Raw genomic sequence first — 17820 nt, 5'->3', positions numbered from 1 at the left:
AATCTCCAGAAGTAAAAAGTTAGGCTATAAAGGAACCACAACACTGTCACATGACTTCACGTCACCACCTCTAAGCTAAAGGCGGCTAATGTTGGGCTATAAAGGAACTACAGCACGGTCACATGACTTCACGTCACCACCGCTAAGCTAAAGGCGGCTAATGTTGGGCTATAAAGGAACTACAGCACGGTCACATGACTTCACGTCACCACCGCTAAGCTAAAGGCGGTTAATGTTGGGCTATAAAGGAACTACAGCACGGTCACATGACTTCACGTCACCATCTCTAAGCTAGAGGCGGCTAATGTTGGGCTATAAAGGAACTACAGCACGGTCACATGACTTCACGTCACCATCTCTAAGCTAGAGGCGGCTAATGTTGGGCTATAAAGGAACTACAGCACGGTCACATGACTTCACGTCACCACCGCTAAGCTAAAGGAGGCTAATGTTGGGCTATAAAGGAACTACAGCACGGTCACATGACTTCACGTCACCACCTCTAAGCTAGAGGCGGCTAATGTTGGGCTATAAAGGAACTACAGCACGGTCACATGACTTCACGTCACCACCGCTAAGCTAAAGGCGGCTAACGTTGGGCTATAATGGAACTACAGCACGGTCACATGACTTCACGTCACCACCGCTAAGCTAAAGGCGGCTAATTGTTGGGCTATAAAGGAACTACAAGCACGGTCACATGACTTCACGTCACCACCTCTAAGCTAGAGGCGGCTAATGTTGGGCTATAAAGGAACTACAGCACGGTCACATGACTTCACGTTACCACCGCTAAGCTAAAGGCGGCTAACGTTGGGCTATAAAGGAACTACAGCACGGTCACATGACTTCACGTCACCACCGCTAAGCTAGAGGCGGCTAATGTTGGGCTATAAAGGAACTACAGCACGGTCACATGACTTCACGTCACCACCGCTACGCTAAAGGCGGCTAATGTGGGACTATAAGGAACTACAGCACGGTCACATGACTTCACGTCACCACCGCTAAGCTAAAGGCGGCTAATGTTGGGCTATAAAGGAACTACAGCACAGGTCACATGACTTCCCGTCACCACCTCTAAGCTAAAGGAGGCTAATGTTGGGCTATAAAGGAACTACAGCACGGTCACATGACTTCACGTCACCACCGCTAAGCTAAAGGAGGCTAATGTTGGGCTATAAAGGAACTACAGCACGGTCACATGACTTCACGTCACCACCGCTAAGCTAAAGGTGGCTAATGTTGGGCTATAAAGGAACTACAGCACGGTCACATGACTTCACGTCACCACCGCTAAGCTAAAGGTGGCTAATGTTGGGCTATAAAGGAACTACAGCACGGTCACATGACTTCACGTCACCACCGCTAAGCTAAAGGCGGCTAATGTTCAGCGTGATGCCGTTTAGTCGTCTCATTTAGACACTTGTTAGCAACCGCCGTTTTTTAACCCACCAGTGGGGTATTTACTGACATATTTTATGTGGTAGAACAAAATGTGTTCAGCTTGTGTTAACCACAGACCTTATTTCAAGCTATAAAGACCAAGAATACATTCAGAAAACCCATTGTCCTCCAGCCGGTTTACTGGAAATGGTATAATGCTGACTTATTTCTGGGTTTTAGGACTATATTTTAGACTATAAATCACAGATTTTAGCTATTTTCCTCAAATCATACAGCTTTTAGAAAACAACCCTCTTAGGCTTCCCCTGCAAACACAGTGGATTTTGTTTTAACACACCCCTAAAGTCTTCTACTGGGTATCTGCACAGAGGTTTTGATGTAGTAGACAGAAACTGTAGCCCACACTTTGCTTGACAGCTTCACCAACTCCTGCTGACTGTAAAAGTGAATCTGACCTGACTGAAACACCTCATAAATATCTAAAAGAAACCTACAACTCAAAGTGGAGAGACATGCAGAAACACTTAGATCTCTTACATCCTTAAAAACCCACAAGTCAGTGTAATGTTTTATTCAATTCTTTAAATGGAAAGTCCCAAACAAAAAGCTTGGCTTGCTAGACAGCATGTGCGCTTCAGTCAGCTGGGCTCCCACAGGAAGTGAATACAAAAGCCTTCACATTCACTGAGTTTTGTTATGGTGGCAACAAACAAGCCCATAATCCCATTTTGATGACCACACCCAATATGTGAAATATTTGAATAAGATAGCAGTCGTGCAGTTGGATCGGATGTTCAGAGAATGACCTGTATTTGTTCTGAACTTGTGGGTGTGTGCAGGATTTACTCTCTGGTGGGAGGGTTAAAGTACAATTTGATATTATATTTCATGTTTTTTTTTCTTAATTTCATGTTATTTTACTGCCAAACATTGTCTGGCAAATGGATATCAGAAGAATTGTAATGGACAAAACTCACAGACCATATCCAAATTGTAGTGAATGCAATATTTTTTAAAGGAAACATATGGGAAACATGGTAATCTTTGGACCTAGAGAAGGGTGTTCATTTTCAGGTGTATATCAGTATGTAGTGTCTCTACTTTAAAGAGTCCTCTCCTGCTGATGTTCAGGTGTATATCAGTATGTAGTGTCTCTACTTTAAAGAGTCCTCTCCTGCTGATGTTCAGGTGTATATCAGTATGTAGTGTCTCTACTTTAAAGAGTCCTCTCCTGCTGATGTTCAGGTGTATATCAGTATGTAGTGTCTCTACTTTAAAGAGTCCCTCTCCTGCTGATGTTCAGGTGTATATCAGTATGTAGTGTCTCTACTTTAAAGAGTCCTCTCCTGCTGATGTTCAGGTGTATATCAGTATGTAGTGTCTCTACTTTAAAGAGTCCTCTCCTGCTGATGTTCAGGTGTATATCAGTATGTAGTGTCTCTACATGTCTCCATGCTTTAATGTTCAAAAAGCTCTATTTTTTCTACTGCCTGTGCTGCAGCACCTCTTTTCACCCTCTGTCTGAAACCAGAGGCCAGTCTGCTCCGATTGGTTAGCTGACCGGCTCTGCTGTGGTCAACCTCTTAGAGATGTCTGTATGGATATCCCAAAACCGAATTAGCAATGTCAGTCAATAAAAAAAAGCAGATAGTTCATTTTCTTTCTTACTAAGTCAAACATCTGAAAACATTTGGCGTCAAATGATCCGGCACAATTTACCAACAATAGTCCGACTTAATTGATGCCAGAAGCCAAACACAAGGCTGTTGTGCTGACAAATGCTGTTGAAGTTACAAATTCATGCCTCCTTTTCATGTTTAATATGCAGGAAAAGTGGCCCCAAAGGAATACAGATTGAGCCATGGAGACGTGAACATATGCGTGACTAAAACCAAACAGCAGTTAGTGGATATATTTTGGCTTCAGTGCGTTACGGTCCGCTGAAGCTGCTGTCACCTGAAATAAGTAAGCTGTTGATACATGAGGCGCTTTCACACCGGAGTACTTTTCCCGTTTAGTTCCGATAGTTCCTGGGATTTTGCTTTCACACCAAAAAGAGAACTTAGTTCATGAGAACTTTTACCCCCTTTGTAGTGCCTGCTAGAGAGGTGGTACTTTCCTGGGGAGAAAGAAGTTCCAATTTCTGATTGGCTGGGCGAATTGCAAACCACGCCCCGTAAAACTCTTAAAAGTTTTGTGAAGCCGCCATTGTATTTGCTGGCATTAGCATTATTAGCATTAGCCCCGCGCACTAACAGAGAGAGAATAACTTATGGCAACAGAAAAAAAAAACATGGGAGCGGTGGAGATGAGGAGGGTGTCGGCGTTCTGGCGATTTACTCTGAAGGCTTCAGTAGAAGCTGCTGGGAGTCCCAGCAGCTTCTACTGAAGCCTTCCCCAACTCCGGAGACTTCCGGCCGGGGACTTCGGGTGGCAGTATACGCCGTGAAGTGGTTTGCGGCCTGCCAGTAAACCCAAAGCAGAAGAAGAAGAAGTGACGTCAGCGGCTTCATTTGCGTAATCTTCCCTCGGGGAACTTATTCCGGTGTGAACGCGATCTGCTCTCAGTTCCATGTAATGGGGGTACAAAGTGCTGGGAACTAAGTGCTGGGAACTAAGTACGGAAAGGTACTTGGTGTGAAAGCGGCTATGGAGATATATCTGTGAAAAGAACTAGCTCTTTGATTCGACGCCAGAACTGACACTGTGTGTGATGTTTTAAATAGCACTGAGTGGTTGTGCTGAAAATATCTCCCTGTGCTCTGATTATGTCAACATTTGACCTATTATCCATCACAAATATAACAAATAAAGACCTCAAAACATTCATAGCAGCATTGCTTTTTTAAGTACGTGTCTCAAAGTGTGCAATTTCTTCTTTTAAAAAAGGTCACACAATGTTAAAATCTTTCATTATTTACTGGCAAGCTTGCTTTTCTCTACAATATCTTCTCTTGCAATACTTAACTACAAGGCTTTAAGCGTAACAGCATGTCAATTATTTAAAGTTTTCTACGGTTAAGAAACACACGTTGCTCTTGTTTGAATATTGAAACGCTCGGAAAGTGATTTTAAGCACAAGACAAGACATGTTTTCTCCATTAAACATTACATTTTAAAACATTAAACAGCTACGTTTAAGGGAAATTAAAAAGATCAGTGCAGATAAACTATTAGCAATGGCAAAGATGAAGGAGGGTTGGATGAGATTTTCTGCAAAGGGCGAGTGTCTAAGTTATTTATTCATAGCAAATGGAAATAGATTAAGTTTTAATCATTTCCTTAGCTAGAATAGTGCGATTTTGGTGATCCGTACGCTGATGATTTGAGCTATTAATAATATGATTTTGTGCTTCTTGGCCTCCTAAATAAGTAATTGTTCATACATTTTCCATCCATGTTGACTTCTTGAGGGAAAACTGAAACTCTAAGATGTCAACATCAATTTTAACCAATAAAAAAGGTTTGGAAGTGAGAGTCAGAGCACAAATCTTGCCAAAAATAAGATCCAGTGCAAGAGGTTTTTCAAATAATCCTGTTGCACTGATGCATGGAGCAAGTCAGGACAGTTTGCTGCTTCTAAGAAAGAGTGTAAACCTAACCACACGCAGAATTCCCACAATCTTTACGACCCGCCATGGGCCTCCAACTTAAAAAAATGTCACTGAAAACCAACCTGAGAGCAGGCACATTTCTCTTTTGTTCAGATGTTTAGATTTTAGGTGGAAAGCACGGGTTGCTTGAAAAGAACAGGGTCACCTTTGTGTGTTTATCTTTTATCTCAGCATTTTAAAACAAAGTCAGCGCTGGGGATTAGCATCTAGGCTAGCAGAGGGAAATAGATGCCAAAAGTATGTGTGAGAAACGGTCTGGAGCAGAGGTTATGAAACACTCAAGGTCTAAACTCCACCTGGGGAACGAAGCACTCTGCCAGATTTCTCCGGATGTATTAAACAATACAGCTGTCCTCCTCGATCCACTCCAAACACAAGTCTCTGATAACTCATTCATCCTTTTTTCTGATCCTCCCTTGTTGCAGCAAATAAGAATCAGATGTTTTGCAGAGGAAGCTCAGAACCCCCTCCCATCCTGCTTTGCTGGGGAGGAGGGTTAAGCATCTGTGTAAAGCACACACACACACACACACACACACATACACAGGAAGTTTAACATTCCTCCTCACTTCCATCACTGGCCGGCAGCTGAGGCTGTGCAGCACAACATCTCTTCAATAAACCACAAACTGGGCTCGCTCCATAAAAGCTAAACACTCAGAAGTCATAAATAAGCAGGCTTTGGGAGAAAGGGATTACATGTAACGGGATTATCAGGATACGAAGAAAACTGTACTCCCTTACAGTTACATTAACACATCTGATTACCGTTACTTTCTGTGGATTACTAGCAGGATTACAATGTTAGTCACAACTTAAAAAGAGCGTCTTGTGTTTGTTATAAAAGGATCAGATGTTATCTCTTCTCTGTGAGCTGTTCTGTTCTGTAGGATAATACTTTAAGTGTGAATCTGCTTCATGGTTTTCACTTTCTTTGCTTCATTTGTTCCGTTTTTAATTCAGCAGGTGAACCCATATGTTCATAAAATAGTGTGTGTGAGCTTAACTGTGTGTTCAACTAAAACGGAGCATTTTCTGTCAGCTCGGATTTCTGCTTTTTTAAAAACTGTAGTATGTGCTCATGTGTTTCAGTGTTGGTGTATATAGGCTGCTGCCCTCGTACCAAAATGCAGATGTTCCCCGTAAAATGTTTAAGTGATGCCAGAAAACAATATTTCTGTTCGTGAAAAAACTGTATAATTAGACCGTGTCAAATAGAGCGTCAGACGGCAGAGACAGCTTTGTTTTCACAGAGCTCCGACGTCACGTTGTTGTTTACGTCCGCGGCGCCATCTTGTATACGGGCGTCACATTCTCGCCAGAATTGATATATCTTATATACAAGATCAGCGCCACAGTATTGCCCTCATACTGTATTTTTCTAGATAATCCCCAGCTTGATGAAAGGCAGCTTTTCCTATAAATACAATCAGTTTTTATCCTAAATATCTTGCAAGTCAAAAGGAATGGGAAGTAATCAGGTTACCTTTATATTGGGATACTCAGATTAGGTGACTAGTAATTGTAACAGACTACATTTTTAAAGTAACTCTCCCAACTCTGTATATAATGAACAGTTGTCATTAACTCTGGAAATTAATGCAGCAGGATTTGATGTTATCACTTGCTCTTGGCTCTGCTCTGCATCCTGGGACGGATTTTTCTCAAAAGCTCGCACCATGAGGCTTAAATGTATGAAGCGAGGCTTAAGGAGACATCCTCTGCTCTATAGCCTTTCCGTCAAAAAGCATGACTCGCCCCAAACAAAGACAAGAGCCCTTTCACCCCGCAAATTCCTTGACAACTGCTGCAAGCTTCCTGCTGGCATTTGATATGCTCCATTTCGTTCCCATGACCAGAAACTCCAGTCATGCTGAGGCTTTTTTTCGCTGAGCGGTTGAAGGCTCGTCGTCTCACTGACGCTCTGAAGCTTCTCTGTTCTCTGATGTGAAACGTCCCTTATTCTCTGCACCAGCGAGGAGTGTCACAGCGCGTCAAAACTGATTACATTTCTCAAGGCGTGCAGTAAACACTGTACATTTGTGCTGTGGGAGACTGTGTGTAATTAGCTTTAAGAGCCTAGGTTGCAAACTGTTCTTTAGTTTTATTCTTTTGGTTTGTTTTTACTGAAGTCTACATTAAGCTGTAGAGAGCTCAGTGGTGCTTTAAGTAAATAGGGACGACAACAACAGTCTGACAAAGGTTGTATGGTAAGAAATGCTCCAGCGTGAAATGTTAAAGCGTGTCAAAACTGATTGAATTTCTCTCTCGGCGTCACAAAGCGTGCAGTACAGTCTCTATGTAGCTGCAATTATAAAAGGTAAGACACACTGTGGGATATTCTGGGTAATTAGCTTTAAGTGGTAAGGATGCAAACCTTTCTTCAGTTTTCTTGCGATCTAGTCTTCATAAAACCTTAAGAGAGGTCTGCTGTCTTTTAAGTAAAAAAGGACTAGAACAATAGTCAGTAAAAGGGTCATATTGTCTGAGAAATGGCAGTTTTCCAGTGCTTCACTTCCACTTTGAAAGGCCATATTTACCAGTGACCTTGAACACACTCCTCGTATGAAACCAGAAACATCAACCCCCCCCTCCCCTCTTCCCCCTCGTCCACTTTCTCAAACTCACCGAGCTGACTCTGTTTTTCCCAGCATGTGGTTGCCAGGTTGGACAGTTCTCGGTATTTCTCCGCCAGTTGGAGTTTGCCGTTATTAAGTCGCGGTTGCTGGGCGAGACTCTCCTCCGCCACGCTCCGATTGGTCGACAGCAGCATCTCCCGGTCCACCTGCAGATCCTGAAACTAAAACAGAAGCACAAAGTCAGTGGATCAGTCTTTCAGGCATGTGGGACAGCTTTTAATTACATCATCAAATCATATGTGGGCATAGATCAGAGAGAGACTTTTATTTTGAAGGGGACAAGACACTTTTATTACCCTCGTTCTAATATCATTTTCTGTCAATAAAAAGGTTTTAATGCAGAATTTGTTGACTTTTCTACAGAATGTAATGTACTGTGTATTAAGGATGAGATAGTGCACTATTTTTAGATAGACACACGGTACAGAAATCCCATTTCCTGTCTAGTCTCGTTTGCTATTTTTACTGCTATCTTCATTGTTGGTTTTCTTATATCTTAATCTAACAGTTTGCTATCCCCATAATAAAGTCATATTGTTGTTTGGGAAGTTGTGATGGAAACTTCTTCCTGTCTTCTTATAGACACCCGCCTCCCGTTTGTGGTGTTGTGGAGGCACAGAGGGACATCCTGCAGGAGAGAGACCCTGAATGTTTTCTTTCTCTACAATTACAGGAAAGTTCTGCTGCAGTAAATAGCTGAAGGATAATCCCAGTGGTTCTTGTTTCCTTTACATTACATGTTACTTACATACTCAATACTGTGGACAATCCCCACAGGAGCAATTTGGGGTGAAGTGTCTCAGGGACACAACGACATGCTGACTGCAGAGGGGTTTGAACCTGTGACCCCCTGATCCCAACACCAACGCTCTATCCACTGCGCCACACCCCTTTAAAACACAGCGATGGACCCACTGCAGCTGCATGAGTTCAAACACCCTGAATCCCCCTGAGCATGGAGGAAATCACTGGACTGAGATTCTGTGCGTTTCTGATACAGTAAAAGTAGAGACACTACATACTGATATACACCTGAACATCAGCTGGAGAGGACTCTTTAAAGTAGAGACACTACATACTGATATACACCTGAACATCAGCAGGAGAGGACTCTTTAAAGTAGAGACACTACATACTGATATACACCTGAACATCAGCAGGAGAGGACTCTTTAAAGTAGAGACACTACATACTGATATACACCTGAACATCAGCAGGAGAGGACTCTTTAAAGTAGAGACACTACATACTGATATACACCTGAACATCAGCAGGAGAGGACTCTTTAAAGTAGAGACACTACATACTGATATACACCTGAACATCAGCTGGAGAGGACTTTTTAAAGTAGAGACACTACATACTGATATACACCTGAACATCAGCTGGAGAGGACTCTTTAAAGTAGAGACACTACATACTGATATACACCTGAACATCAGCTGGAGAGGACTCTTTAAAGTAGAGACACTACATACTGATATACACCTGAACATCAGCAGGAGAGGACTCTTTAAAGTAGAGACACTACATACTGATATACACCTGAACATCAGCAGGAGAGGACTCTTTAAAGTAGAGACACTACATACTGATATACACCTGAACATCAGCAGGAGAGGACTCTTTAAAGTAGAGACACTACATACTGATATACACCTGATCATCAGCAGGAGAGGACTCTTTAAAGTAGAGACACTACATACTGATATACACCTGAACATCAGCAGGAGAGGACTCTTTAAAGTAGAGACACTACATACTGATATACACCTGATCATCAGCAGGAGAGGACTCTTTAAAGTAGAGACACTACATACTGATATACACCTGAACATCAGCAGGAGAGGACTCTTTAAAGTAGAGACACTACATACTAGGGCTGTGCGATTATGGCAAAAATCATAATCACGATTATTTTGGTCAATAATTGATATCACGATTATTAAATACGATTATTCATTGACTTTGAAAACATCCATTTATTGAACTTTGAAATACAAATAATAATTTGAACAGTATCTTTTTAACTGTTGATTTCCCTGAACGTATAATTCAACTGAAAAACCAATACACAAATAAATAAATAAAATTATACATTTATATCTACATTTAAATAAATAATATCAAAATAATAAATACCAATAAACAAGATCAACAAATATGTTGGAGCGCACTTCAACAAGCTACTAAATATATATAAATATGATAAATACAAATAAATGAGATCAAATATGTTGCAGTGTCACAACCAAGCAAAGCAAAATAATCGTTTTTTTCGATTATGTTGTTTTCGTAATTGTGGCAGGTCAAAATCGTAATTGCGATTAAAATACGATTAATTGCACAGCCCTACTACATACTGATATACACCTGAACATCAGCAGGAGAGGACTCTTTAAAGTAGAGACACTACATACTGATATACACCTGAACATCAGCAGGAGAGGACTCTTTAAAGTAGAGACACTACATACTGATATACACCTGAACATCAGCAGGAGAGGACTCTTTAAAGTAGAGACACTACATACTGATATACACCTGAACATCAGCAGGAGAGGACTCTTTAAAGTAGAGACACTAAATACTGATATACACCTGAACATCAGCAGGAGAGGACTCTTTAAAGTAGAGACGCTACATACTGATATACACCTGAACATCAGCAGGAGAGGACTCTTTAAAGTAGAGACACTAAATACTGATATACACCTGAACATCAGCAGGAGAGGACTCTTTAAAGTAGAGACGCTACATACTGATATACACCTGAACATCAGCAGGAGAGGACTCTTTAAAGTCTCCTCAGGATTCATTTAGATATTTTCCATGCTAACAAACATTTTTAGCAAATGGGAGTTGATATTGACACGATTTGAAGATTTTTCGAGCTCTGTGTTGCCAGATCTTGTAACACTTTCCTGGTCTCTAACAAAAATTATTTAATTCCGATTTGTCCTTTTGAAAAATGCAATGTTAGTGCCAGAATATTTTGAAAATAATTGGTTGGTGAAAAGTTGTTTTGAAATGTACCTTAAAAAAGGGACCCATCATGCAAAATGCACTGTTGTACGTCTTGTATACATGAATATGTGTCCCCGGTGTTCCAGGGAACTCACCAAGTGTCAGAAAACACAACCCTCTCTATTTTCCTCCATACCCAAATCTCTAAAAAAGGGGCTGCAACGGATCTGATAAAAACTGATCCAGATTTGAACACTGTCCTGACGTCAGGACGGTGGCGCTACGGCTATTGGGCCAACTCCACCAATCAGGAGGACACAGCCACGGCCATTGCCGTTCCAAAGCGCTGGAGACGCTGTAGTACATATGCCAGGCCTGTAGGTGGTGCTGTTCTCACAGAATCAGCCCTTGCAAAAACAGGGGTAAAAAATGTCAAATAGAGTGGCGAAGTCCCTCCCCTTCCGGTTGAGCCCCATGGGACCTTATTTCGGAAAAGTTATGCATTGAAGTCAATGGAGAGAGAAAGATTATCTTTCGATCCCGTTTGAATTGTGCCACGAATTACACATATGATGTTTGTCAATTTAAAAGATAATTTTGCAAGTCGAAAAAAAAAAAATGTGTCGTAAAACTGTGAAGTAACACATTTGTTTGTGTGAAACGCTCAATGAACTACATCTCTGGTCAACCACACACGTCACCAAGATGGCCGTCACTACTGTCTTGTCAACAAACGATTGACTACCCTCACTATCACCACAATGAAACACGTCCTGAAGAATGTCATGCAAAGCTGCCTGCCTGCCTTCCTTTGATTCTCTCTGAACTGCCTGGTCGTTTTAATGTTTAATGTCAACCATTTGTGCAGATAGCATGAAGTAGAAAAGATCGCCGATGCTAACGTTAGCGTTAGCATTTCTCCCCCGGAATTAAATGGTGTATTATAGAATGATCACACCGGTGACAGTACTATTCAAAGGGTTCACGAAATATGACTACTACTCTTACTGTTTAACATTTTGGGTTACTTAATGTTACTTCATGTTAAGGCTAATAAAAATGACAAGGCTGTAATGCTAACTAACGTGCTAGCTACTAGCTAGGTAGCTAACTTGATCAAGCCACTCCTGGTCGTTTCATCAGACAGGAAGCAAAAGAACGAGCAAGACCCATTGCTGGTATAATAACAACCTGGTACTAAGCACACAGGCATCTTGTTAAAGTTATCTTATCTTAGCCAGCGCCATATAGATAGATTATATCTATATTGCGCTGATCTTAGGTATCTGAATGGTGGAGGAAAACAATTGTGACATCACTTACGCGACTCTGGGATTTGTAGTCTTTCTAGTTACGTATTTTTCATAGTCTTATATTTCAACAGTTTTACGACAAACTGTGACTTTTTTGACATGGAAATTATTTTTTAAGATTGACAAACATCATATGTGTAATTCATGGCACAATTCAAACGGGATCGAAAGATAAGTTTTCTCTCCCCATTGACTTCAATGCATAATTTTTCCGAAATAAGGTCCCATACCCCGGAAGTAAGTGGGAGGGACTTCGCCACTCTATTGAACATGGCTAAAATGCATGATCTGTTTGGTATTTTGAAAAAAAAAAGTATAAATATGCCTTATATAGGTATGATCCTACACTATATTATTATAATATAGCATGATAGGTCCACTTTAATGAACATCGTGCGATAAAACTGTTCAACTCTCACTTTGGAGATAACAGACCTTCTGATAGTCTCCTAAAGGCTGTGTTGCAAAACCAACGTGACACAGATTGAGGAAATTGAGTCTCAGTGAAACGTCTCTTTTCCAAAACACTATTGGATTACACTAATGTCCTTACAGTCACAGGGCTGCGTCCCACTGTCACCATCAATAGTCAAACTACACTTTGACTTTTGAAGAGCCCAGACAGACAAAAGGGCTGAAGCAGGAAACAGGAACTGGCACAATATTTACTATTGTGACCACCTTGCCATAGAATAGGTCATAAACTGTGTTAGTCACATAAATGGTCTTAGCAGGGACGAAACAGACGTGATACAGATTCAAGAAATCGACTGTCAGTGCGATGTCTCTTTCCTAAAACGTGCTAGTAGTACACTATAGTCCTTCCTCTAATTCTTAAAGGTCACCTATTGTGCAAAATCTACTTCTTCATGTCTCTTCTACATCAACATGTGTCCCCTCTTCTTCATGTCTCTTCTTCATCAACATGTGTCCCCTCTTCTTCATGTCTCTTCTACATCAACATGTGTCCCCTCTTCTTCATGTCTCTTCTTCATCAACATGTGTCCCCTCTTCTTCATGTCTCTTCTACATCAACATGTGTCCCCTCTTCTTCATGTCTCTTCTACATCAACATGTGTCCCCTCTTCTTCATGTCTCTTCTACATCAACATGTGTCCCCTCTTTTTCATGTCTCTTCTACATCAACATGTGTCCCCTCTTCTTCATGTCTCTTCTACATCAACATGTGTCCCCTCTTCTTCATGTCTCTTCTACATCAGCATGTGTCCCCTCTTCTTCATGTCTCTTCTACATCAACATGTGTCCCCTCTTCTTCATGTCTCTTCTACATCAACATGTGTCCCCTCTTCTCCATGTCTCTTCTACATCAACATGTGTCCCCTCTTCTTCATGTCTCTTCTACATCAACATGTGTCCCCTCTTCTTCATGTCTCTTCTACTCTTCTTCAACTTGTGTCCCCTCTTCTTCATGTCTCTTCTACATCAACATGTGTCCCCTCTTCTTCATGTCTCTTCTACATCAACATGTGTCCCCTCTTCTTCATGTCTCTTCTACATCAACTTGTGTCCCCTCTTCTTCATGTCTCTTCTACATCAACATGTGTCCCCTCTTCTTCATGTCTCTTCTACATCAACATGTGTCCCCTCTTCTTCATGTCTCTTCTACATCAACATGTGTCCCCTCTTCTTCATGTCTCTTCTTCATCAACATGTGTCCCCTCTTCTTCATGTCTCTTCTACATCAACATGTGTCCCCTCTTCTTCATGTCTCTTCTTCATCAACATGTGTCCCCTCTTCTTCATGTCTCTTCTACATCAACATGTGTCCCCTCTTCTTCATGTCTCTTCTTCATCAACATGTGTCCCCTCTGTGGAAAGAGACTCTGAAAGTTCCAGGAACAAAGACCCTCTCTCTTTTTGTCCTGATCCATTTCTATAAAAACCTGTCTGAAAATAAGCGGATCAGATTTTGCCCACTTGATGATGTCATAACGATGTTTTGGCTTGTGTAACCATTAGCCAATCAGCAACCAAGGTAAACAAGTGAACACAAGTTCTTTTGGCAGCATCTCCCCAACAAACCTGTCCCTTTCTGTTATGAAAGTAGTGATCTGTAAGGGATACAAACCACATCAATCGTAAGAAACTGACACCTCTTCCCTGATATCAACTGCTGCCTGTCAGTTCATCCCTTTAAAAGTAGGACACGCTAGAAAACTGAATTATTTGTGTCTTAGAAAGATCCATTTTAATCAAAGTCAAAGCATGTTGGAACAAAACCCTGTGAGCCTTAAAAGTGTGCTGTTGTTAAGTGATTTTTCAAAATGTCAACACTTAGATAAACAAGTATATCAGTGACTGGGGTCAACGAGTACTTTGTCTCTTGATAAGGTACTTATGTTTTAAGTAGGCTTGAAAATGCAGCAAATGTCATTTTAAAAGAGGTTTTTTACATAGTTGTTAGGCCTATGAAAATGTCATGTCACGATTTGTCCTGAATAATCTTATCTCAAATAAAGGATGAATAAATACGTTGAAAAAAGCAACATTGCGAGTGTCGGTTCTTTCTTACAATTAAGATTATTATTCCTGTATTCTTTCAAATCAGACTGTATTTTCCAGCAAGCACGGCAGCTTTTTCAAGCCGCTCGTGAAGATAATGATGATTATCCTGTTAATGGAAAACCCATATAAACAACTTATTGTGAGTGTTTTCTATTCAGATCCAGCATGAAATCCTACATGGTCCCATCTATAATTGATGTACTGGTACTTTTATGAAAAGGATCCAGTGAAATACAAGCCTTTTCTATGTCATGGATCCCCACTGACACTTAGACTAGTATCTCATTCATTAAAACTTAACAAGTGGAAACCCTAAAAGTACTTTCTCTGTAAAGGTCCCAATTCGGGGTTTTGTTTTACGGCTTCACTATGCTGTTGGGGGATTGAGAGCTGGTGGTCTGGGTTTGCGTATATATGACACAGTAATCGCTGTCTCTCGACCATAAGAAAGCTATAAATTATTAAAACGAATGCCACTCCCATCATCTCTCGCTGAACAATGCTGTCACGGCATCGCTGTGAAGAAACAGTTGGTGTTTCAAACGCCGACACAAAGACACATTGTGAGCTGCCAAACTCTGAATCCTCTCTCACTATCCCACCAAGTCGCAGCATTCCCAGCCGGATACTTTTCTTTGCTCAATTGCTCTCTTTCAGCAGTCATTCATTTAGAGCCTGAGGGCATCTCCATTGAGCCCAGTGTTGTACGATGCATCTGTCTCACATTTAACGGGTTGTCAAAAGGATACACCAGTCCCAAGTTCAGAGGAATTTGCAGAATGTGCCCCGTAGTCAGAGGTGGGAGAAGTACTCGGATCCTGTACTTAAGTAAAAGTAGAAGTACACAGATTGTGTACTTGAGTAAAAGTAGAAGTAGTCACATCTTGTACTTGAGTAAAAGTAGAAGTAGTCACATCTTGTACTTGAGTAAAAGTAGAAGTACTCAGATCTTGTACTTAAGTAAAAGTAGAAGTACACAGATCTTGTACTTGAGTAAAAGTAGAAGTACCAGAGTGTAGGAATACTCTGTTATAGTAAAAGTCCTGCATTCAAAATGTTCCTCAAGTAAAAGTAGAAAAGTATTCTCATCTAAATATAGTGAAAGTAGCGACAGTAAAAGTAGTCATTGTGCAGATTGGTCCATTTCAGAATAATATATATGATATGTTTTATAATGATTGATCATGAAAGTGTTCTCAAAGCTGGTAAAGGTGCAGCTAGTTTGAATGACTTTGTATACTGCAGGGTAGCTTGTGGATTTACTCCAGGTGGAACTAAAGTCTGATTTAACACTTGGTTATATTTCACATCATTCATCCACATCTGTGAAGTAACTGAAGGTATAAATACATGTAGTGGAGGAAAAGTACACCATTTACCTCTGAACTGTAGTGGAGTAGAAGTACAAAGTAGCAAAAACTTGAAATACAAGTCTCTCAAAAGTGTACTTAATTACTGTACTTGAGTAAATGCACTTGGTGACCTCACACCACTGCCTCAAGTCAAACAGAAACAGATACAACAGATCTGCCGTTGACGATGAATGGACGCCCTGTTTCCTGCGTTGGCTCGCCCACCGCCCGTATATCATGCAACAAATGCCGCAGTCTGCAGGGAGGGCTTCTTTGTGTTTTGATGCACGGGCAGTAAAGCCGAGCTGACAGTGTTTACTATCCCTGACGAATGACACTCTCTGAGCACTTAGTTTGTGTCTTAGTTTTACATCAGGGGACGAATTGAAGCAGCCGCTCTGTTGTTTTCTGTGGTTCAACAAGTCTGACCGCATGAAATCCAGTGAAATATGTGTTTTTCTTTCATCTTAAATGAGGCCTAAGCTTAATGAGGCTCCTGCAGAATCAGAACGCCTTTTAAACATTCAGTCTGAGGAGAAATTGACGGATGGCAAAAGTGTTTTCCATGAAAGAGAATTATATATTTACCACCAGGCCTGAGAGAAAAGGACCAGCTTGATGTCACTCTTTGCTCCATTTGGGAGTTTAACACAGCTGTGATAAATATTTTGATAAAGACATTAGATCAAACAGATCGGTGTAATGGGAAATGTGTCTGATTAACCATCTTTGCTCTATCAGCCAAGCATCAAACAATAAATAGTCTCCAAATGCTAATTCAAACTTGTGCTATCTGATCAAAGACTAAGTAAAGAAATACGAGTCTGTCCAAGCTTATACACCAGCTTTGTTGCTTCTTGTCCCTTTCTGATGACTTGTTATACCTCAGTTTGCTGTTGTGACTCTCAGAATGACCTCCTTCTCCTGGTGTTTACTTGAGCTTTCAAATCATTGCACTAGAAATATCATGACATGACGTGCAGCTTGTTCAGTGTGCAAGTTATTAATGAGAATATGAAGAGCGCTGCACCAACCAGTGCTATCAGCAGCACTATGAATCATCATGAATGGATAAACTCATTTGGATTACATAACATTCATCATTATTAACATAGGATTAATGAAGCGTAAACTGCTTCCAAGAGCTCGTATGGAGATGAGATGTGAAACCAGCCAGCCGCGATGACATATGGTACACGTTTTAATATATGTTATGTACAGTAGAGTAGACTAGGAGACGGGCTACTCTCAGGATGAAGGTCCTCTGCACAAACAAAGGATCTGTGGTATTAGTTCATGAAGGACAAATGGAGGTCTGGATAAATAGTTGCTAAAACACCCCGAAGCCCGAAATGCTCTGATCCCTGGAGGTTTTTTTTCCAGGGGGTATTGTATGACCTCTTGGTGATATCCAACCACCGCGGCTCCATCATTTCAATTCATTCTCAGAGCCAGGTTTCAAATGTCACCGCCTGGTTGCCAAGAACAAGGCCAATGAGCAATGCCTTTCTTTGTTTCCTCAGCAATGTGTAATCACATTTCTGAGCTCTTTTGATGATACACCTTTTTATATCTTGATCTTTTTTGGCTATATTTTAACCGGATGATGGATTTAAGCCATCAGACGTCTGGATCTTAAGTTATCAGAGAAACATGCTAAGCAAATTAACCAAGAATCTGAGAACTCGAGGGAATGTTTCTGCATTTGAAATGGTGTCATTCAGTGTTTTTTTACCCTGGTCTATTTATTATGGACAGTAGGAGACATCTGTGGATAATTCAGAGCTTGGTTGCCAAGAACAAGGCCAATGAGCAATGCCTTTCTTTGTTTCCTAAGCAAAAAAAAGTCACAAGACATTCAGCTTTTGGCATCTTAAAAATGGTATGCATTAAAAAGTCTAAGAATTACAAGGCCTGTGTTATACATTTTAAATTGATTTAAAGGACGTTCAAACCTAGAGAAATCCGAAATTGTAATCGATGTATTGGTCTGTTTCACTTG

General features: G+C 40.9%; 1 protein-coding gene across 1 annotated transcript in view; it reads right to left on the bottom strand.

Annotated features, from left to right (window-relative positions):
• The window catches only part of vps37d (VPS37D subunit of ESCRT-I), a 56029-nt gene that overhangs the window by 35685 nt on the left and 2524 nt on the right, over positions 1 to 17820 (bottom strand). The window contains exon 2 of the mRNA XM_034114358.1: positions 7650 to 7821. Within this exon, the coding sequence (XP_033970249.1) occupies positions 7650 to 7821 (172 nt within the window). The remainder of the gene's footprint in view (positions 1 to 7649; positions 7822 to 17820) is intronic.

The sequence above is a fragment of the Trematomus bernacchii genome, unplaced genomic scaffold, assembly GCF_902827165.1.
Source record: "Trematomus bernacchii unplaced genomic scaffold, fTreBer1.1, whole genome shotgun sequence".
Classification (NCBI taxonomy): Eukaryota; Metazoa; Chordata; class Actinopteri; order Perciformes; family Nototheniidae; genus Trematomus; species Trematomus bernacchii.
Note: the sequence above shows the minus strand (reverse complement) of the source record. Positions and strands in the feature narration are given on the sequence as shown.